We start from the raw sequence: 24,641 nt of genomic DNA on the forward strand, positions 1-24,641 counted from the left end.
GGTCCAGATGACGTACACCTTTCTCCTATCTGTCCTTGTATCTCCAAATGTTTCCGGCTTCGTCTGCTATTAATATTCTTATGCCCTTTGGTTTTCTATCTCTCTGTACCCCGTTCCTCACACTGGTCAGCTTTTACACCGCAAATAAACACACCCGGTAAATTACGTCTTCGGGACTTCAAACAAACACAAATCACAAAGCTCCTTCCTTCTTGGACGACGAAAACTGACTACCAACCTTTTTTTCTCTCTCCTATCTCATAGCCAAAATCAACCTCCTTGCATTCAAAATTTGACCAATAAAAATCATCCACCTCTTGTGACGTATATCGTTACCACCCAACTCTCTCTATAAAACGTCATTCGGGTAATTCCAGAAAACAAACTTCTTTAATTATTCTAACTAAATCTATCTGCTTTACAAATATTTCTTACTAATAGCTACAAACGATACCTGTTTCTCAATTCAATGTCTTTTGTTAATAAACTTTTACCGATATAATCTTTCGGGGAGAAAACCACCGCAAATCCCGGTCTATTGTTCAACACTTTCTATATACACTTTTATTCCGGGTAAAACCATTCCACAATCACCGACTTATTTAAATTTCTTATCGATAATATTTGAAAGTCTCTGAGGCCTAATGAACAATTCTTCGAACAACTTAAAATACATATTTTGTCTTATACAGGATGTTTGAAAATTCATATGCCCGTGTCTTTATGAAATATCAATAATTTTAATTTTTATTTAAGTAATAAAATTTGTATATCGGTTTTTTATTGCTTATGGACATTCAAAAGTACAACAATATATATATATATATATATATATATATATATATATATATATATATATATATATATATATATATGTATATACAGTGATGAGTGCCTTAAGAACCGGCAAAATAACGCAAAAGATAGAAAACATAATACGTTGTGAAATAAAAGAGATGAAAGTAGTAGAGGTGGGAAATTATCGATAGAAACCTCCAATTTACATTAAATTACATTAGGACTATCGATAGTTTCCCACCTTTAGACGTTAGCTTATGAGCTAGTTGACTTTAGTCATAATATTACAAGTATGACGTCGAACATTAACATTTTTTAAAATTCGCATAAAGTAAAAACTGATTAAAGGCAATAAAGCAAATGTAAATAAACAGTTTAATTAGTAGTAATTTGATAGTTAATTCTGTGTTAACGAATACAGAATAACAGGCTATGATAATTCTGTATTGAGAAGAGTGTATGCGACGTCTCAAATCACAGTTTATTATTGATCAACACTTTAATTTTGGATAAAAACTTACATTACGTGATATTACTTACATTACGTGATACGTATTACTATGACTGAAGTCAACCAGCTCATAAGCTAACGTCTAAAGGTGGGAAACTTTCGATAGATCTAATATAATGTAAAGTAAATTATAGGTTTATATCGATAATTTCTCACCTCTACTACTTTCATCTCTTTTTATTTCACAACGTATTATGTTTTCTATCTTTTGCGTTATTTTGCCGGTTCTTAAGGCACTCATCCCTGTATATATATATATATATATATATATATATATATATATATATATATATATATATATATATATATATAGAAATATGTTGGAAATATCGGGTATGTGGTCTATATTAAATAAAAATCTTTGTTTTTTCTAAAGCTCAATATTTCGCCATTTATTTAATAGCTTCATCGGGAGTAACTGTAAAAAACAAACATTTCAAAAAACACTGACGTACACTTAGATATACAATACTTACAGAAATTAAAAGATTATACACATAAATAAAATTAAATATTAAAATAACATTATTGTTGATGAAACTGTACATTTAATAAAATGCATGTTAAAATTTAAAATATCTTTGAGCACGTTCGTTAACAATAAATAAGATGGAACAAGTAAAAATTATTTCAAAATGCAAAAAATAACAAATAAAAATGTTATTATAAAACAATAAAAATGTTATTATTATTTTTAGGGTACAAAAACAATTTTTTTTTAATTTAAATTCAACTAAATTACAACCAGGGCCGCCGCTAAGGTATTGGCCGCCCGTGTGCAACTTAATATTTGCCGCCCCCCTTCCAACACTTTAGACATACATACTATTATTTAAAGAAATGTGCAGAAGATGCATAATATAACAATAATAATTTGTAAATAGATAAATACTTACTTGAACATTTAGACTAATCTCCATGATCCAACGTCCATATATTATCCTAATGTATATCCTTATGTATATCCTAATATACTAATATCCCATCCTAATATCCTAATTTAATCGTCCTTTATCCTAATTTAATAACCATGATCCAACGTCTAGAATATGTATATCCTAATATCCTAATTTAAATGTCCATTTAATTAAGATAAACCGTGAATATAAACATAAACACAAAAAAAACTAAAAACGCACTTTTCGGGTTTTCGTCTCGAAAAACTTTTTGACAATATCTTTAATGTCCAATGTCGCACACACTTCATGTTCTATAGATAACATTGCTAAAGCAGAAAGTCTATCTTGCTTCATTGAGGATGGCAAATAGTTTTTAATAATCTTAAGTTTTGAAAACGACTGCTCACCCATAGCTACAGTAACAGGTAGAGTTAGGAATATACGTACTATTATAGTTAAGTTGGGAAATGTTGATACAAGATTATTTTCGTAAATATATTCAAGAATATCACTAAGACTTTTTTCTGCGGAAAAAAATGGTTGAATAGCTTTAATTTCTTCATATAAATCGGTTGCAGTAATGTCAGTCTCTGAGCTGTTTATGTCTGTAAGGGCTAAATAATGTGGTATATTTGTACTCTTGGATTCCACACGACGAAGATGCTCTGATAATACAGCGTCAAACTTAGAAATAATTTCAACTAACTGCAAATATATTCCATTATTTGGTTCAAATAACTTATTGGATGATCCTCTAAAAGCTAAACGTTGTTTAGATAAAAATTTTACAATTGATAATAATCTTTCAACAACAGCGCCCCAATGTTTTTTCTTCATTTCATATAATTTTTGATGAGCAGAGTCAACTGTTAATCCTTTTTTTAATTCTGTAGATAGTTAAAACAGTTTTTGAGAATATTTTATATGAGCTGCACCGGATTCATGCCTTTTTAAAATAATAGATAAATGTTGCCAGTCACTTACCCCATTAATTCCACTAAGTAATTGTCGGCTGCTTTCATCACAACAAAACAGTTTACAAGGTGCACAAAAAACACTATTTAGTGATAATAAGTAACCACGGGCGATGAATTTGGTCTTGATTAGGTAATGTGCGATAATAATAAGTTTCTGAAAATTTCCTATTATTTGTATCTCTGGGAAAAATAATTTTTGTAATTTGCTGATGAAAATTTTCAACAATAAATTGAACTTCACCGGAATTATCTGAAACCAAGTATATGCTGGAGCTTCCTACACTGCAATCCAGATTAACTGGAACATTAATTGCTCTGTCTTGGTTGTTGGCTTTAAGTTCAGGCGTTTCAGCATCAGCACTCGCACTATCGCTATTATTGTTATCAAATCCTCGGTCTCTATCCGCAGGAATATTTAATTGTTTGGTACTTTTTTCTATGGTTTGGAATTCGCTTGAAGTTGAAGGTCCTAAATTTATAGAATAGAATAGAATAGAATAGAATAGAATAGAATAGAATAGAATAGAATAGAATAGAATAGAATAGAATAGAATAGAATAGAATAGAATAGAATAGAATAGAATAGAATAGAATAGAATAGAATAGAATAGAATAGAATAGAATAGAATAGAATAGAATAGAATAGAATAGAATAGAATAGAATAGAATAGAATAGAATAGAATAGAATAGAATAGAATAGAATAGAATAGAATAGAATAGAATAGAATAGAATATAATAGAATAGAATAGAATATTCTTTATTAATCCCATCAGATCACATTGTGATATAGGACAAGTCATATAGTACATAAAGCATGATCAACAAGTTATATAGGACAATTACATGAAACAAAATCAATAAAATATAAAAAAACGATATGCGATATAGAGCGTCTCTGAACCCGTCGGTCCTCATTCCCTGTAGTCTTTTATTAAGTCAAAAGAATCATTTAGGTTGTAAACGCATAATTGGATCAAGCATGCTTTTAATTTATTTTTGAATTTTTGAATATTATTTTCATTTCTTATATTAAGTGGCAAATTATTGTAAAATTTAGATCCTGCAAAATCAGGGCTAGTTTCAAAGAGAGTTGTGGAGTGTTTACACACGCTTATCAACCTCCCGTGTCTTGTCGGGTAATTATGAAAGTCAGAGTTGAGGTTAAAATTTTGAAATTTAGTTTTGACGTGAATAATACACTTATAAATATATAAAGCATGAAAAGTCAACAGTCTGTGTTCAATAAAATATTTACGACATGATTGTCTATTATCAATATTGAATATCAATCTAAGAATTCTCTTTTGAGTTATAAAAACTCTAGAAGAATTTCTAGAGTTTCCCCACAAGACAACATTATAGGCCATATATGAATAAACCAATGCATAATACACACTTATCAATTGATTGGTGTTAAATAGAGTTTTCAACTGAAGGATCGCATAGTAACCCTTATTCATTGTTTTGCAGACTTTAGTGACATTTTCATCCCATGTCATATTACTTTCTAGAATGCTACCAAGAAATAGTGTTGTATCACTAAAGGGTATTTCCTCAGAACTGACTGTGATTTTATAACCATGGGATGGCTTACAGCGCGAGTAGAACTGCATACAAATAGTTTTCTTTGCATTTACCATTAAAGAGTTCCTTTTACACCAGGTTGTAAATTCCTGTGCTACTAAGTTCATTTTTGAAATGAGTTCGACTTCAGTTGACTCGTCAACTACAATTGTTGAATCATCTGCATAAAGAACTGTATGGTCTGCAGTTAAAAAATTTATCAAATCATTGACATATTATACAAGAAATATTAAGGGTCCCAATACGGAGCCTTGAGGTACACCTTGATCAAGATTAAAAATAGATGACTTCTTATTATTGACTTTTACTAGGAATTTACGATGTTGTAAGTATGACCTTAACCAGTTTAAGAAATGGCCCCGAAAACCAAGGGCTTCTAATTTATGCAGTATAATTTCAATGTCAATAGAGTCAAAAGCCTTAGTTAAGTCAAAAAAGAGTGCACCCACATACCTTTTTCGATCCAAAGCAGCGTGGATATAATTAAATAATGAAATAGAAGCAGTCTCTGTAGATTTATTAGGAAGAAACACATGCTGGCATTTATTTAAGATATCATATTTATTCAGAAAATTTAACATTTTACTGTAAATACACTTTTCGATAATCTTAGAGAGTACACTTGTTACGGTGTTTGGCCTGTAATTATCAACCAAACATGGATCTCCCTTTTTGAAAATTGGACTAACTACTCCCGTTTTAAGGTCACTTGTAAACTTGCCATCCTTGACAGATAGGTTGATGATGTGAGACAGAACAGGATATATATATGAAGAAATGTATTTAATTATTTTAGTGGGGATTTGATCAATACCTACTGAGCTGGTATAGTTTAAGGAAGATATAGCATTCTCAATATCAAATGGTGAAACCTCAGAAAAAAAGAATGTGTTGTTAATTGTCATAGTTGTGAAATCGTTAAAGGTATAGTTATTGAAATGTTTTAATAATGTGCGTTTGACTGATGTACAAAAATACTCACCAAATTTGTTTGCTATGTGTTCTGGATGTATCAATAATTTATTATTGTCAGTAATGCTCCACTCAAAATTGTTTTTATTTTTACCAGTTTGACGATTAACAGTTTTCCATATCTCCTTCCTTCTTTTATTATTATTTTGATTATGTAGATATCTTTGATATGAGGCTTTTTTGTATCCTTTACCTTACGGATAAAGTTGGCCTTTTGTATTTTATAGTTATACATTAAATCTGGATTACCACTAACATTTGCTAGCCAAAATAAATCCTTCAGCTTTTTACTAAGCTAAAGAATTTCAGTATTGATCCATTTTCTGTTGGTATTAGTAGTTATGCGTTTTGATATTAAAGGACATGTTGTATCAATATGATAGGAGACAGTGTTCAAAAAAGCTCTGTATGCATCATCTACATCATTTGAATTAGTATAAAAATTTTCGAAATTCTCAGAATCAAGACTCAACAAAAGATTAGATAAACAATTCTTTGATAAGTTTCTATAAGTAGCTATCTGGGATGTAGCAGTATTGTTACTCTCAGATATGTTTAAACTAAAATGAAGTCCTAGATGATCGCCTAAATTGTAGTTTACGACAGCGTCATTGTATAATTGAGGAATGTTGGTAAGAAAATAATCTAGTTTCGATCGTGAAATTACACCGTTTTTGTTTGTAAATATTCTAGTTGGTTCAGTATTTTTATATCCGAGTCTTCTATATTCTCATGTATGTTTTTCATCAAAAATGATTTCAGTGCACCGCTAAGTTTTTTTGTTTCTCCTCAGTTTTTGCCTCTTTTATTTTTCTATATTGAAAGATTAAAAGTCGTTTTCTTTTTCTTTAGTACATTTTGAAATTATCACTTAAGAACGAAGCCCGGCGAATTTAACAAAATAAATCCAAAAACACCTCAAATAAGTTGTCCAAATAATGTTTCTCCAAATAATATGTAGCCGTAACGCGTATACGAATAAAATTGCTCTGATCTCGACGTTACTTCGAAATACAGTACCTACTGTGCAAAAGAAACGGGTACACTCCTATATTTTACAAACAAAATCGTTTATCAAAAGCGTATCTAAATTCATCGAATTCTCAACTAAGACTGAACATAAGACATAATTGTTGCCGAGAAAGGGCATTTGGGCCTGTAGGACCCATCGCCGGCTCTGCGGACTTCTTCCTGTCCTCGGAATTAGACCGGGTGTTGACCATCTTTGCTTGTCACTGATGAAATGGTTTAATACTGCTACTGGTATAAAATAACGGTTACCGTGACAAGTATCTGTTATAGGTAACAGTTCCAAGGAGCAGTTACAAAATAACAGATCAAAAATAGAAAACAGAACAGGTAAAATAGTCTAAGTATTCCTTGACTTACGGAAGGAATAACTTAGTAAACAAGAAAAATAAAATGGTATAAAAGTACAATGCAAAGAAAATGTTTCTAAGTGTTTCTTGACTTACGGAAGAAACAACTTAGCATAAAATAGAAAATGAAAGAGACAAATGTATTAAGTATTTTCTTAACTTAAGGAAGAAAATATCTTAGATAAAATATCGGAAATAATAATGCAACAATGATTATGAAAATATTTCTAAGTGTTCTTTTGACTTACCGGAAAAGAACGGCTTAGACGCACAATTAAAATAACAAGTCAAATATTCAGAAAAATATTTCTAAGAGTTCTTTGACTTACCGGAAAGAACTACTTAGACAAAGTACAAATCAAAATATAAAATAGAAAAAGCAAGATAAATATTTCTAAGTGTTCTTAACTTACGGAAGAACAACTTAGACACAAAATACAAGAAAAATAAACAATCAAAATAATCAAATAAAATATCAAACAATCAGTACATGAACAAATATACATCAATGTAATATTCTAACCTGAAAAGGTCTGAATATACAATAATGCTAAAATAAAATGGTATATAAGAAATCAGAAATAAAACAATAACTTAGTAGGAACAATAATAGCACCGACTAGGTCTACAGTAGAAGAGGCAAGCTCGACTGACCGATGAGAGAAAATCTACCTGCTTTTATGTAAAACAAATCCTTTGTTTTACGTAGCAAAAGTGGAATTTCCTTGCATCGAGTCAATTAGAAATTTGGATTTGGCCAAACTTGGAATTCCCAAGTATTTTGGCCAATATGAAAATTCCTTGATGCGTCCGGCACGACATAATAACCCATCTATAAACATAACCATAGGAACAATATTATAACAGAAACTTTACAACCACTTGCCTAAATTTTTGTAAAGTATCTACGTGTGAAATTCCAAATAACTGAATTCCGAAAGCCGAAAGACGCTTTGAATTAAAAAGTATTCCCGAAACTGCTTTATGACTGTACCTGGAAAAGGGCGGCAGTTCATACAATAAATAATATTTTCTGACATTTTTTTTAGATTAGGATGAAAATAAAGAAGTATATATAATAAATGAAACGCATTTGAGTATTATCACTTACTGAATAATTATTATTGATTGGAATATTAGAGTTCACAGAATTATTTGAATCATAACTATTTAATTATTTGAATTTATTTCCGTTTTAAAAAAGTATTATCATCAGTGGACTGCTGTTGGCCGCCCGTGTGCGATGCACACTTGGCACACATGGTAGCGGCGACCCTAATTACAACTAATGATTTAATTAATAATGTACTATAAATTAACCAAATTATGCATAATAATTATTTTAAATTAAATGTTCGAAATGCCATCCATCGGTTTCTTGACAATATGCGAATCTACGGACACATTATTATATCTTTCAAGTCCTGTAAGTTTTGGGGTCTATTGACATAAACTTTTGATTTTATGTAACCCCACAGGAAAAAGTCTAGAGGTGTTAGATCTGGCGACCTTGCTGGCCACTCTATAATACCTCGTCTTCCGATCCACCTCCTGGGAAAGCAATGATTTAAAAATTGACGTACTTCACGTGCGTAATGCGAAGGGGCTCCATCCTGTTGGCTACATGTTAGCAAGGACAGGTATAAGTTGATTTCTCAAAAAAGTTAAATAACGTTCTCCTGTTAGATTTTCTTCAGAGAAAAATGGGCCAATGATTCTGTAATTAATGATCCCTGTCCATACATTTACTTTCTGAGGATATTGCATGTATGACTCAGTCATCCAATGTGAGTTTTCTTGACTCCAATATCTGCAATTTTGACGATTCACGGTACCATGTATAAAAAATGTTGCTTCATCGGAAAAAAGGATTTGATTGATGAAATGTGGATTGCGGATACATAAATCCTGCATAATTTCAGAAAATTAAAGCCGGCGAGCAAGTTTCACATTGTCTTTAATTTTAGGACGCCCAGCGTTTGGAATATGTTTAACGTGCCCAGTTTCTCCAAATTTTCGAACTATTTTACTTACTGTTGATTGGCTGATGGGTCTGTCTGAATATTTTGCATTGAATAAATTGCATTCCTCGTTCTGAATACTGCACGTGCGTAATGCGAATGGGGTCCATCCTGTTGGCTACATGTTAGCAAGGACAGGTATAAGTTGATTTCTCAAAAAAGTTAAACAGCGTTCTCCTGTTAGATTTTCTTCAGAGAAAAAAGGGCCAATGATTCTGTAATTAATGATCTCTGCCCATACATTTACTTTCTGAGGATATTGCATGTATGAATCAGTCATCCAATGTGAGTTTTCTTAACTCCAATATCTGCAATTTTGACGATTCACGGTACCATGTATAAAAAATGTTGCTTCATCGGAAAAAAGGATTTGATTGATGAAATGTGGATTGCGGATACATAAATCCTGCATAATTTCAGAAAATTGAAGCCGGCGAGCAAGTTTCACATTGTCTTCAATTTTAGGACGTCCAGCGTTTGGAATATGTTTAACGTGCCCAGTTTCTCCAAATTTTCGGACTATTTTACTTACTGTTGATTGGCTGATGGGTCTGTCTGAATATTTTGCATTGAATAAATTGCATTCCTCGTTCTGAGTTTTTCTTTTATCTCCGCACCCGCTAAGAATTAATATTTCTATGCGTTGTGTTTCATTTAGGTGAGCCATAATTTAGTATTCAAAAGTAAAAATTACAATTGACAACTAATGACAATTTCACAAAATCAAAACATTTACGTCAATAAATATTACAGTAACTATGCCACTATCACTTGCTTGAATTAACATTTGACAAAAAGTTTCAGTGTTTATGAGATAACTTTTTGCGTCCATTATTATTTTTACTTATTTTTGCTTTTTTAAGTATTTACCAACCTATGGATGGCATTTCGAACATTTAATTTGAAATAATTGTTATGCATAATTTGATTACTTTAAAGTATATTAAAAAGTAAATCATTAGTTGTAATTTAGTTGAATTTAAATTAAAAAAAAATGTTTTGTACCCTTAAAAAAATATTTTAGTTAAAAATGTCGTTAAATAGAGAATCAAATTCTCCTTCATATGAGGTGTGGCATTATACCAATTTCTATTTAAAAAAATTAACGGTTATGTCACTACATTCACACCGATGACGTCATCCCTAGTCTATGTACGTTATAAGATGGGTATTTTATAACAAAAATCGACCTGTTTTGGGATTCCCTCAAAACTCGACGTTCTCGAAATAATGATAATATTTCATAATTTAGCCGTTTACTGTATAAACATAGATATATAGATATGGAATATATGGAAGAAAGACAACCCGATAGGGAACGACCCAACGAATTTAAATGAATACCAAGACAATATTATTAAAATCCTACAACAAAATGAATACATAAATAATGTAAATACCCTAAACGAAAATATCGTAGAAGCTATTCGAGTGGCTCGAGTAAAATGCTGCCCTAAAAGTCGCCAAGACGAAAAAATAACCATTGAAACAAAGTAACTTATGGAAACTAGAAGAGAAATCACAGGAAACGAAAGCATTGATAAAGAAAAACTACGAAAAATAAATAAAGAAGTATCAAAAGTTATAAGGAAAGATTTAGGAAAATTTAAGAATGAAAAGGTCGACCGAACTATAGAAGAGAATCAAAGTCTGAAAGTCCTGAGAAGTCGGCTAAACAATGTAAAATGTGAAATATACAAAACTAAAGAAAAAAGGAGTCCCCATATCAAATAGAGAAGAACTACTACACATAGTTGAAGATTTCTATTAAGAACTATACACAAGTCAAAGAGAAGACCAAATGAACTTGGAAGCCGTCGCATCACGCAAAATTATCAACCAGGGTTCAGAGTTCATGCCAAAGATCACACTAAGTGAAATCCAAAATGCAATGAAAAAGATAAAAAACAGCAAAGCACCAGAAGAAGATGGAGTCGTAATAGAAGCTATAAAGATGGGCCCTTCTCAACCAAATAAATATTTTGTTTAACTTTTGTCTAACAGATTGTTGCATACCGGAAACATGGAACAATGCAGTAACAATTTTGCTACACAAGAAAGGAGACAACGCGCACCTAGAAAAGTATAGACCAATCAGCTTATTGAATCACATCTATAAAATGTTTACCCGAATAATTACAAGACTAGAAAAAAGTTGGATTTTTACCAGCACCGAGAACAAGTCGGCTTCCGCTTAAAATTCGGAACAGTCGATCACCTACAAACAGTAAAAACCTTAATACAAAAATTCATAGAATGTGACAGATCGCTGGTACTTATCTTCGTAGACTTTTACAAAGCCTTCGATATCGTGGAATTAGACAGCATTATAACTGCTCTGAACAATAGTAGAATTGACTGCCGGCTTACAAAGTTAGTACAAACATTGTACCAAACTGCCACAATGCATGTAAAACTATATGATACCACCAGAGAAATACATATAAAGCGTGTTGTTAGACAGGGCGACACTCACCGAAATTATTTATACCGGTCCTCGAATACGCCTTTAAAATGCCAAAGTGGGACAATAGAGGAATAAAAATAGACAGGGAAATGCTCAATCATCTGCGTTTTGCCGAAGATACAGTACTTATTACGGAAGATCTGCGTAAAGCACAACAAATGGTACAAGAATTAGAAAACGTAGCTTCAACAATAGGTCTATAAATAAACATCAGTAAGACCAAATTTATGACAAATTTGGCTGCCAGCGAACACCTAACTATCCAAAATCAAGTGGTAGAATTGACAGAAAAGTACACATATATCTCGGTCATGAAATCAGAATAAGAAAGAATAATAAGACCTGTGAATTTCAGCGATGAATAGCACTTGCTTGGGCGGCGAATGGTTCACTAAGAGACATCTTTAAGAGCAACATCCCGATAGCTATGAAACACAAGACATTTGACCAATGCGTTCTTTCTATTATGACACAAGGAGCAGAAACTCTCACTGTCACAAAAACAACAGTACTAAAAATGCTAGTGGCACAAAGGCGCATTGAAAGATCGATTCTCGGCTTGACAAAAAAAAGACAAGATAAGGAACCAAGACCTAAGGAAAAGAATAGGTATAACTGATGTCGTCGAACGTATAGCCAAGCTGAAATGGAATTGGGCAGGTCACATAGCGAGACTAACAGACTCAAGATGGACCAGAAAACTAATTGACTGCCGCCCAAGAGAAGAGAAACGCAGCAGAGGACGACCACCAACACGCTGAATGGACGACATTAAACGAATATCCAAGAAATGGCAACAAGACGCACAGAACCGTGAAGAGTGGCGAAAAATGGGAGAGACCTATGTCCAGTAGTGGACAGAAGAGGTTGCATGAGTATATTGTTGTGAATTTATTAATTGTTAAGTCTTTAATTTATAATGTCTTGTTCTTATCTTAATTCATTAAAAAGCACAATAACTGATATTTATTTATTTATCACTACATATACAATAATTTATTAGTAGGCGAGCGTAACAACAATATCGCGAGCGCGAATCTTCTTTATTAACTGTCCCTCCATAACCAAAATTCCTCTATAAATATAAAGTCCTGTTATTCGAGAATGAAAACAGTTGTTTCTCGAAACACATCGAACATAGACCGCTGTTTTGCTGAAAGGCCTTCTAGACAGAGCGGCGAATTGTTCTCAGAACCGGTATGGTTAAATCGGCTTGTCTCCAGAAGGTTCGAATTGTTGTTTTTATTACAAAGGGGGACCCATCGTGTGTCAGGTAGGCATTACCTAAAAAATACGTGAGTGAATGAAAATATTAGTAATAAATATATTTACGGTTTTGGGTCAGAATTTATCGTAACAATATATATATATATATATATATATATATATATATATATATGGTTTCAGTTGCAGTTAAATTTAACGCGGAGTCAAACCCGGAAAACAACTGAAACCACATATATAACTGTATATATATATATATATATATATATATATATATATATATATATATATATATATATATATATATATACATATATATATATATATATATATATATATATATATATATATATATATATATATATATATATATATATATGATGTATCCTCGATATGTTATCGACTTACTAAATTGATTTCCTCTTTTAATATGGGCAACAGATAAGTGAATTGCATCTATTCTAGGAAGATCTAATAGCTTTGAAAGTTGTGTTAATAATATTAGACAAATAATTTATATTAAAAGAGCAGTCAGCAATTGAGGGTTTAAGCCAGAATTCGGCAATACAAATCATGTGCGGTTTAAGAAGTTGCATTCTGCGTACAAATTCGTCAAACAAACTTAGCGGAACGTGAATCTAAATTAGTATACCTATAGAAATAGCCAGTCATTAAATTTGTCGCTAGAAAAGTTTAAACAAAATTTCGTGATTTTTTGAGTGCCATTAATGTATTTGATAGTTAACTCATGTTTATCGTTATTTTTGCGAGTTTCTAGTTCACTTCTGAGTTCGTTTAAACGTATTTATTTGTTCTCCAAAAATATTGCTTTATTTCTCGCAATATCTTTATCGTGGTATTCATAACCCATTACTACCTTTATCATTTGGGGAAGTCATTGGTTCGCTTTGTTGACGCTATAGAAGGTGATTTGCTTTTCCTGGCAGCCAAAAGTTTCCAAGACAAGGTTAACCTTATTTGCATCGTCATCTTTTCGGCGTTGTGCATCCCCAGTGGGGGATTCTGGTACGCCTCTGAATAAAATATTTTTAGCACGTGTTATGCGATCTACAGCTTCCTTAGAAATATCATACATGAATTCGGTGAACTTAAATAAATCAATCCGGCTGAGCTTATTGTTTAACTCAGTTATTTTATTATCAAAATCATCAGTTTTCATACGAATTTTCATTTTAGCAGGTCAAGCAGATCTGTTATTTCCGAAATATTAGAGATATTTGAACTACAAGAGTTACAAAGGATACTCAATCCACGAATATTTGCTGTCAGGTGGCGCCATCCTCTAAGGAAAGGTCGGTGCATACAAATGAGCTGGAGCTTATTAGCTTAGCGGTTTGTTTTTTTTTATACTTAAACTTTTTGCATTATTTTACTTGATGAAAAAGGGATACTGATAATATGATAAATAGTAAAAGATATACTCACTCCTATAATCACTCCTTATTTTTGTATTGGTATTAAACTAAAGGTCATATTTCTGTTTTGCATAAGCTAAGATAGAAACTTATGTAGAAATGTAATTAGAGAAGCCGACTTCACATAGTAATAAAGACAAAGCGAATAATGATAATGATTTCTATATTTTGCATTTTAGTTTGTAATTGTACAAAAAGTACAGTATTCTACTCACCAATAATGGCTCTTACTTTCTCGAAAAATTTAAGGTACTCACCTATTTTATCCTCGTGAGTACTAGCCATCATTACTAGCTAGTTCAATAATATAATAATTATAGTGTTTCCAATTCTCCCATTTATTTTAAATAAAATAAAGTAAATGGTGTTCTTGTTAAGGCTTGTAATGACGCTGATCAATTTATTGTCGTTTATTATCGACTCTTATTTTCTGCAGACTATTCTATAATCCTAATCTTGACACAGTCATCTATGAACGCTAGGTAGACTTTTCTCTAAAATTAACCGTTTTTTCGATTATCTGTTTTATCATAAATATGTGCTTCTACCTTTGCGAAAGCCTCTTTATGAATTCTACATAGATATTTCTGCATTTTTCAGTTTCGTATAAAAATTATATCATATATTTTAGCTCTTAGTAGCTGCTTAGTAGAGTGATTGGCGATAATTGTTATAGTTCTTTTGGTCGCTTTTTTACAAATTGATATTATGATCTCCATCTTCCAGTCATTTGGTACCACTTATTCATTTCAGGTATTTTTATATAGAGGAAGAATACTTCCTCTTTTGTAACGATGGCACCACTGCCAGCGCTTGTCGTCCGTTTGCCATCTCTCTAGATGCCTTCAATCCAACCCCGGGTTTTTAAGTATTGATGGTCTTTGAGTTTTGATCGAAATGCAACCGTTTTCCCGTCGGCGTAGTGATCGATCGGCCACCTCTAACCTAGACTAAATATTGATTAGTTTGCCCCGGTGTTTGGGTATTAACCAATAAATCGTCCTTTTTCTTCAACCATCCTAGCAATGCCAATATTTATTTTTCGCAGAAATTAACAGCTTAGTTATGTTGATTTTATTCAATAGGATTCGTATTTTTATTTTATTCCACTTATTATGTATACATATAAAAGTTAATTTTATTTTTTTATTTAATACAATATATTTTTATTTAGATTACTGCTATGTTTTACTTAGTTTGGTGTCCCATATAGCTACTTGTTGCATCTATTTTGCCCATGTACTGTGTGATTTTATCATTTCTTGCTGCAAAAAATATTTACTAACAAATACTTTTGTTAACTAAAAACTAATAATATAATAATTTGATTGCAGAATACTGGCACTCCTTTACAAGGAAGGAAAAGGGTCCAACTTAATGTGGTATTAAGGAATATCGAATACGTGTCATTTACTAAAAAATTATTGCCTACAGTGTTGCCTGTGATATGGATTGAAGAGGTAAGTTAGAATAAAGTTATTACAATGGCGTAAATGTAATTGTCATCTCTAGCGCCTTCACTAAATTTTCTACGTTATGATACTTTATATTGGATATGATTACTAGATATATAATGTTTTTATACAGAAAATATTAAATTAGTTTTTGTAAATTGTAAATAATTGTAAATATAATTACAAGCAATAAGCACTTCTCCAAAATAATTAGCAGTAAAAACATGAATTGTAGTCCAATTATATAATTATCTATATATATATATATATATATATATATATATATATATATATATATATATATATATATATATATATATTGAGTATCTCAGAAAAAAGAAAGATTTTCATTACAGACCACTTTACCCGATAATTCGAACGTATATATATATATATATATATATATATATATATATATATATATATATATATATATATATATATATATATATATATATATATATAATATTAATTACCGATTATATAATTTTCTATGTAATATAATCTAAGAAAAAAATGTATCATATCTTTACCAAAGATGACTAAATATTTGGAACAACGGTCTACAAAACTAGATATAAATGTTGAAGATGAGAATTATGTAAAAACCTTTTTTTATTAGTAAAATTCCATTAGGAATCTTATGGTTATTTTGCTATCCGATCATTACTATGATCAATAACGTTAGTTCTATGCTAATTTAATACTACACGAAACTTGGCTAATACTTTAGCCGCACCTTGCTCTGCTTTTTCACGTATCACTTCACTTATCACAATAACAATAAATAATTGTATTGTATGGATGTTTCTTTAAATGTATTAAAAGTAGCAACTGGTATTAATTCGATTAATTTTGTTTCTAGTTTTTCTAGTTCCGAGTCTAATGTTTTTAATGAGATAGTGGTATCATCGGTATCTGCTATGAGTAAATTCAAGGTTTGTTTTGTGAATATAGTAAAAACGTTACCAAATTTACGTGCAAGGTTTACAGAATTAAGAATAATGTGTTATATATTTAAATTTAAAAAGTTTGGTACTAAATTTTCTGTTTTACATCTAAGTAAAAAAATTCTTCGATTTCTTTGATTTGTCCTTTTAGCCAATAATTTTTTGTAGAGTTTCATCTGTTGGACGGTTGTCCTTCCAAATTTGGTTTTAATACTACCCACGGCAAAAAGGCATATTTTCACCCATGCCTGCATTCTTCGATTTCTTTGATTTGTCGTTTTAGCTAATATTTTTTTGTAGAGTTTCATCTGTTGGACGGTTGTTCTTCCAAATTTGGTTTCAATACAACGGTAGATACAAATCAAAAAGAATAATAATGTAATAAATGATAAAAAAGATGTCAAAAATTTAAACAAGATATATTTTAATTTAATTTAAAAACATCCAAAAAGATAATCTCAGAACGCCTATGATGTTAAAATAACTAATTGTTTAAATGATAAACCAACATCAATAAACAACATATTAAATTTTAAAATACATTTTACATGTACTGACTTAGTGCGTCTGTCCTCCTATGCTTTTATTGTTATTTTAATTGTGACGTTTAATGTATACTTGTTAACACAGAACCTTTACATGCTTGGTAAGTCAAAAGTTTCTCTTTTAAACCTTATTATATCGTTGATAAAATGTTTTTTAGTCAATATTATTTCTTGTAAAAGGCATGGATTTCCTGCCGAAAAAAAGAAAATAAAAAAGACTTAGTATCATGATAATCTTTTTTATGAACCTAAGTCCAAGAAAATCTACTAGTGCTTGGAAAATTGTCTCTTAGCTTCTAAAATTACCGCTCAAAATTATCCTGATAGAAAACACCTAACGCAGGAAGTTTTTGAGAGATTGCTGAATAGATTCCGTGCTACTGGTAATGTTGCATACCAAAAGGTACATAGAAATAAAGCAGTTAGTGGTGATAACGTCAACGAACTTGTTGTCGTGCTTTCGGGTGAATTAGAAATCAGTCAAACGAGTACATGTAGAATACTTAAGACAAGCCACTATCATCCGTATCATACTCAACTGCAGCACCACTTTGATTATGATAAGCTTTTAAATTTTTGTTGGATAAATTTAAACGTTTAAGATAAAGTTAGGGAGGATTCTGATTTTTTTAAAATGTGACATTTTCAGACGAAAATACTTTTCACAATAATGGACTAGTAAATAGACATAATTTTCATTATTATGATACAGTAAACAAACATTTATTTCGTACTATTAATCGCCAACACCGATGGAGTGTTAACGTTTGGGGCGGTATTATGGGCGAGTATGTTATCCGCCCGTATTTTTTTGACGGAAATCTCAATTAAATAATTTTTTTAAATATTTTGAATTTTTAAAATTTTTTAAATTTCATAAAACAAGATTTTTGGATCCTTATTGAGAACCTTCCCCTTAGTGTCCGAACAAACATGTGGCTCCAATTGGATGGGGCTCCTGCTCATGTTTCATGTGATGTTAGGAACTACCTTAACAGAAAAATGGGCATCACATTATGTAGCTATGGAAAGCTCGAAAAAGAAGTGGAAGATCAAATGAATAGAGCAAACAGAGCCGCAGGTTGCTTGAATAAAACTATATGAAGAAATAAACATATCAGGATATGAAGAAATAAACATATCAGGAAAGAAATGGAAGGCAGAATTTGCAAAACAGTCATCAGACCAATAATGACATACGACAGAAACACTAACTGACGCAGAGAGGACAAAAATAACGTTAGAAACAGCAGAAATAAAAACACTTAGAAACATTGATGTTAAAACAATATAGAACAGATTTAGAAGTACAGATATACGACATAGATGCAAGGTGGAGAACATCAAGGACTGGATAAGAACTAGAAGAGTAGAATGGAATGATCATGTAAGCCGAATGACAATAAATAGAGTAGTAAAGAAGGCAACAGACGGTTCCCCAATAGGAAGACGATTAGTAGGAAAACCACGAAAACGATGGAACAACAACTTACTGGAGATACATTGAAAAACATACAGCCTGCATAAAAAAAACAAGAAAAAGAAAAAGGTAATACAAAAATGATAATTTCAACTAAAAAATCGAAAGAGACAACAAAGATGAAGAAATATCTTATGAAATATTTTTAGCCATATATAGTTAAGGTTATTCTGCTAGAAACATGGGGAAAATATGAAAAAAAGCTTTGTTGTATTTTGAGCATGATCTGGTGTGGACCATATCAATTCAGGAAGTGATGATGCCAACAAAAATAATATTTCACAATATATCAAATAAATTTTACTTAACATACGAACAAACTCTTGACTTTTTTGAAAATTATTCTAGCTCGTCTGATCCCCCCAGCTTACTACAAACATACACGTTGGATATACACGACTTTATACATATAACAACAATTAAGCCATACTTAAAAAAAAAGCATGAAGATCAAATCAAATGAAGTTCTATATCCGTTTAGAAATGCTTAAATATTTGTATTCAATAATCTCGCCAACAATTATTTATTTACAAGAAACAAATTTTACAGCATAGTTATGACATGGGAAAAAACCGAAACGACGCAAATATTGCTAGTGGGGGAGTTGTTAGAATGGTTAAGTGCTATGTTTGATCCGTATTTTTGTATAGTGCAGAAGTGTGGACGCTAAAAGTATCGATCATGAACAAAATTGAAGCATTGAAAATGTGGGTTCATAGACGAATGCTGAAGATACCTTAGACAGCAAGGAAAACTAATGAAGAAATACTGAGGAGTGTCAACAAAGATAGAGAACTGCTAAAGAAGTTAAACATCAAAAAATTTCTTATCTGGAACATATAGTAAGAGGAAGTCGATATAAAATATTACAACTGATCCTTAAAGGCAAAATAGAGGACGGTAGAGGTGTAGGAAGGAAACAAGTTTCTTGGTTAAAAAACATTTGTAAATGGACTCAGATATCAAATGCAGGACAATTATTTCATATTGCAGAAGATCGAGAAGCCTTCGCAATGGTGATCGCCAACGTCGGACAATTCTGATATGGCACGCGAAGAAGAAGAAGGGGGAGTTGTTTTATATATATTAACCAAAAATATGAATCGGAAGCATTATTAATCAATAGTAAATTAGAAGTAGTATGTATTAGTAGTATTAGTTTTGGTATGTGCTTATCTCGTAGGTTGAGGAGGGGAGAACTAATTGTCTCAAGTTGGTCAATTAGAATTATGCCTATATTTTTTATTTTATTGATTTCTATAGATTCTAATAAAGCTAAGTCAATGCCTTTATTTTTGATGTGAAGAATTTGAAGTTCGTCATTAAAAGAATAATTCTGGTCTAGAAGGTAAAGTGCGTACGTAGAATCTGTTATTCTATTATTGGAAGCCTTCTTATGTTCTGTTATACTCTTGAAAACAAAAGATTTCAGTGTTTTATTGTTAAATAAAATGAATTTCCATCAAGTAACGGTCGAATCTAACCCTTATGGTATACACGACGGACAACAATTTTGGGCATTGAACGTAACAACTGTACAACAACATTAGACATCTGTAATATGTCTATTTAAAGACTAACCAATAAATTATATTCTGAAGTTTAATTTATTTTATTAGAACTATTTAACAAAAACCATTAAAACCTGACGTTACGCACGATGACTTGCGAGTTAAACATGAAATCTCAATTCGTCTCCAAATAACTCGATTTTTCTCGAATTGAAGAAACCACCAAAACACTAGGACTTATATGCAGTTACATGGACTCTCACCTCTAAGAAAGCTTATAAAACTTGCATATTTATTCGCAGTATTAACTTATTTAGTAACGTGAGTGTCAGTCTTCCTTGCCATAAAAGTATGGTAGCCCGCTTAAAAAATACACTTCCTAGATATAAACTATGTTAATTTAAATTGACGTTCTTCTCGTCAAACTTAACGATCATATTAGCATGGATCAAAAAAGAATCCAGTATTTTTAAGATATTTGTTAAAAATTGTATTTCTGAAGTTTTTTCCAAAATTATTCCAAGAAGCTGATTTAATGCCAAACAGAATCCATCTGATAAAAGAGGTACTGATCCATCATCCTTACTCTCATCCACTTTATGGTGGTAGGAACCTGATTGTTTTTCAGTCGAGCTGATATTATAGCCTCTCCAACCATTTTGCTTAAATAGTAAACCTACTGAAGTAAAAGTTTACACTGTATTCATGCTTGTTTTCCGCACACAAGAGTTTATCTTTGAGATATTCTTTACCTTTTTTTATTTAAAACTTTGTTTTTCGTTATATCGCTGCTTTATTCATATTCCTCGCAAATCAGACCAATCTTTGAGTAATCATGGTTGCTATAATTTAAAGAAATACAAAAATAGCTGAAGTTATTCTATTTAAAATTGTTTAGAGTTAAGCATATGGTTCTAATATTAACGCTTTAAAATATAATTATTTTATTACATTTAATGCATACTTGTTCTCTCTAATCAAGTACAAAACTTGTATTTGAAGGCAGTAATTTATGATCCCTTTGGGAGTTATGAAAAATTATCAGAGACTGCAGGATTTTCAACAACACAGCTTCAATAAAGTTGTATCAGCAAATATGATATTAAAATCTATTAAAATCTAGTCTATTAAAATCTTCTAGTCTCACCAGTCTGTAACATACTCAATTGTTGGTTTTAAAAAATACAGCTCTAATATACCAATTTCTTGACTTGTTTCAAATTACTCATTTTTCCGGGAATGCTTCATAAAAAGCATTAAAAATATAAGGAATGCATGACGGACAAAAATCTTAGACCTGAAATGTAAATTTGTATTGTATAAATATATAATGTAAGTTTAGTATTTTACGGGTAGTTTTAAACATGGTTTAAGTTTTAATTATTTTATAAATAATAATCTTTGATATCCTCAAAACCAGAGGTCCTTTACTTTAGAGCAAAATTAAAATTTTTCGAAACCCTTGATTTAATTTGATTTCAATTTAATTTCAGAATGTTGCATTTTAAGTTTAAACTTAAGCATGATCTTAATCTTTGGACACTGAAAATTTTTCCTATAGTTTCAGCTTTTGACGGTTTACGGTTGTCCGTAACACTTAATGTCCCAAACGTTTTATCTGTCATGCTAATAGTTACTTTTTAATGCTTTTTAATACGCATTCCTGAGCAAACTGCAATGCTGTTACGGTTATAATTACAATTTTCCTTAAATACCTTTTTCCACTTACCTAACTTTCTTTTATTTGTATGGTCTAAAAATAATTTTTATATTATAAAGGTAGCTTTAGGTATACATTTTTGATAGCATATAGCTGTAATGAAAATATTTACTATGAAAATTTATATTTTGCTAGATTGTATATAAACAGAAAGACCGTAACAGGCTGAAAGAGATCCATTTTTATCTTATATTTAAATTCTCGTAAATCGATCTTAACACTTTTGTCTGAGTATATTTGGAAAATTTTTGACATTTTTAGAATTGACAGAAATTTATTTAGAACTAACTGCAAACAAAAGGATGATATTGTTCACATTTGAAAAAAAAGCTCTCGTTTTGAGCTATCTCTGAGGCGACTAGGGTCAACTTCGTGCGCGTTTTCCCTTTACATTTTAATTTGTAGACTCAGAAGAGTCTATGAGAGGGAAGAAGAAGGGGAGACACAGAGGTATGTCCATGTTAGCTGAATTCTGTCAGGCAGCGGAGTGGGTTGGAGTTCTTTTCACCAAAACAGGTCGCAAACAAGAATGGGCGCCAGTCCGTTCCAACGGACTACACCTCGGCTAAGAATGTTTTATTTTCGAAACAGACAAGAAATAAAACGAGCCTTAAAGTAAACCAAACATGAATTGACTCTTCGTATAAACAAAAAACTAAACATCTGAACATCTATTAACAGAAATAATTTTAGTTTATATGTCATACTAACAGTAGATCCTTTTTATTGTAATAATAATTAGACCAATTTACTTTCATACTTCTACTTGCACAGTAAAATATGCGTTGTCGCAATAATCCAAAACAGTCGTATATTCGTGGAAAAACCTATGGTAACCCTTATTGCTCAGCACTATCTTATGACCACATTTAAAATGTCCACTGCCGAAGGAAACAATAAACCATTGATTTTAACAATTAAAACAATATTATGTTTTGCCTACACGTACTACCCATAAACACATAAAATAATTTGTTAATCATAAAAATATAAACGTAAGAAACTATTTGCGTCATTGTTTAGGCAACATTTTTCACCCTGTGCCATACATCCCATGCGCACGATGTTAATGTGTGTGTGTGTGTGTGTGTGTGTGTGTGTGTGTGTGTGTGTGTGTGTGTGTGTGTGTGTGTGTGTGTGTGTGTGTGTGTGTGTGTGTGTGTGTGTGTGTGTGTGTGTGTGTGTGTGTGTGTGTGTGTGTGTGTGTGTGTGTGTGTGTGTGTGTGTGTGTGTGTGTGTGTGTGTGTGTGTGTGTGTGTGTGTGTGTGTGTGTGTGTGTGTGTGTGTGTGTGTGTGTGTGTGTGTGTGTGTGTGTGTGTGTGTGTGTGTGTGTGTGTGTGTGTGTGTGTGTGTGTGTGTGTGTGTGTGTGTGTGTGTGTGTGTGTGTGTGTGTGTGTGTGTGTGTGTGTGTGTGTGTGTGTGTGTGTGTGTGTGTGTGTGTGTGTGTGTGTGTGTGTGTGTGTGTGTGTGTGTGTGTGTGTGTGTGTGTGTGTGTGTGTGTGTGTGTGTGTGTGTGTGTGTGTGTGTGTGTGTGTGTGTGTGTGTGTGTGTGTGTGTGTGTGTGTGTGTGTGTGTGTGTGTGTGTGTGTGTGTGTGTGTGTGTGTGTGTGTGTGTGTGTGTGTGTGTGTGTGTGTGTGTGTGTGTGTGTGTGTGTGTGTGTGTGTGTGTGTGTGTGTGTGTGTGTGTGTGTGTGTGTGTGTGTGTGTGTGTGTGTGTGTGTGTGTGTGTGTGTGTGTGTGTGTGTGTGTGTGTGTGTGTGTGTGTGTGTGTGTGTGTGTGTGTGTGTGTGTGTGTGTGTGTGTGTGTGTGTGTGTGTGTGTGTGTGTGTGTGTGTGTGTGTGTGTGTGTGTGTGTGTGTGTGTGTGTGTGTGTGTGTGTGTGTGTGTGTGTGTGTGTGTGTGTGTGTGTGTGTGTGTGTGTGTGTGTGTGTGTGTGTGTGTGTGTGTGTGTGTGTGTGTGTGTGTGTGTGTGTGTGTGTGTGTGTGTGTGTGTGTGTGTGTGTGTGTGTGTGTGTGTGTGTGTGTGTGTGTGTGTGTGTGTGTGTGTGTGTGTGTGTGTGTGTGTGTGTGTGTGTGTGTGTGTGTGTGTGTGTGTGTGTGTGTGTGTGTGTGTGTGTGTGTGTGTGTGTGTGTGTGTGTGTGTGTGTGTGTGTGTGTGTGTGTGTGTGTGTGTGTGTGTGTGTGTGTGTGTGTGTGTGTGTGTGTGTGTGTGTGTGTGTGTGCTAGAAAGTTCAGTGCCAGAAAATGGTTTGATTAAGAAACATTTGTTCTGGATAGTCGTATTGCGCATTTACTTGTAGGTCAGGAATTACTAATTCTGCAGACAGTGGAGTGATATTTTGGTGAAACTCTTCTATCCATGAAGCTTTCGATAGTATTATAGGGACTTTGTTCTTAGTTTTTCTATTTTTTAGTCTATTAACTTTTGACCATACATCTTTAATAGGGACCGACCTATTTAAGGACCTGACATAATCTCTCCAGCTATTTCTTTTAGCTTGTTTAGTGATCTTCTTCACGTGGGCATCATCTTTTTTATACTTAAGTAGGTTTTCTTGGTTTGGATGATCTTTGAATATACAAAAACTTTCCCGTCTTCTTCTGACTGCTTCCTCACATTCTAAATCCCACCAGTATTTTCCTCTGGAAGTTGTTTTTTTTATTTTAAATTTGGGGATGCAGTAGGATGCAGTTGTATTTATATTGTGCA

General features: G+C 32.1%; 1 protein-coding gene across 2 annotated transcripts in view; it reads left to right on the forward strand.

Annotated features, from left to right (window-relative positions):
- Window positions 1-24,641, forward strand: part of LOC140450155 (sensory neuron membrane protein 2-like) — a 383,672-nt gene that overhangs the window by 356,163 nt on the left and 2,868 nt on the right. For both annotated transcript variants that reach the window (XM_072543601.1, XM_072543602.1), the window contains one exon: window positions 15,605-15,730. In XM_072543601.1, the coding sequence (XP_072399702.1) occupies window positions 15,605-15,730 (126 nt within the window). The remainder of the gene's footprint in view (window positions 1-15,604; window positions 15,731-24,641) is intronic.

Source organism: Diabrotica undecimpunctata, chromosome 9, assembly GCF_040954645.1.
Source record: "Diabrotica undecimpunctata isolate CICGRU chromosome 9, icDiaUnde3, whole genome shotgun sequence".
Taxonomy (NCBI): domain Eukaryota; kingdom Metazoa; phylum Arthropoda; class Insecta; order Coleoptera; family Chrysomelidae; genus Diabrotica; species Diabrotica undecimpunctata.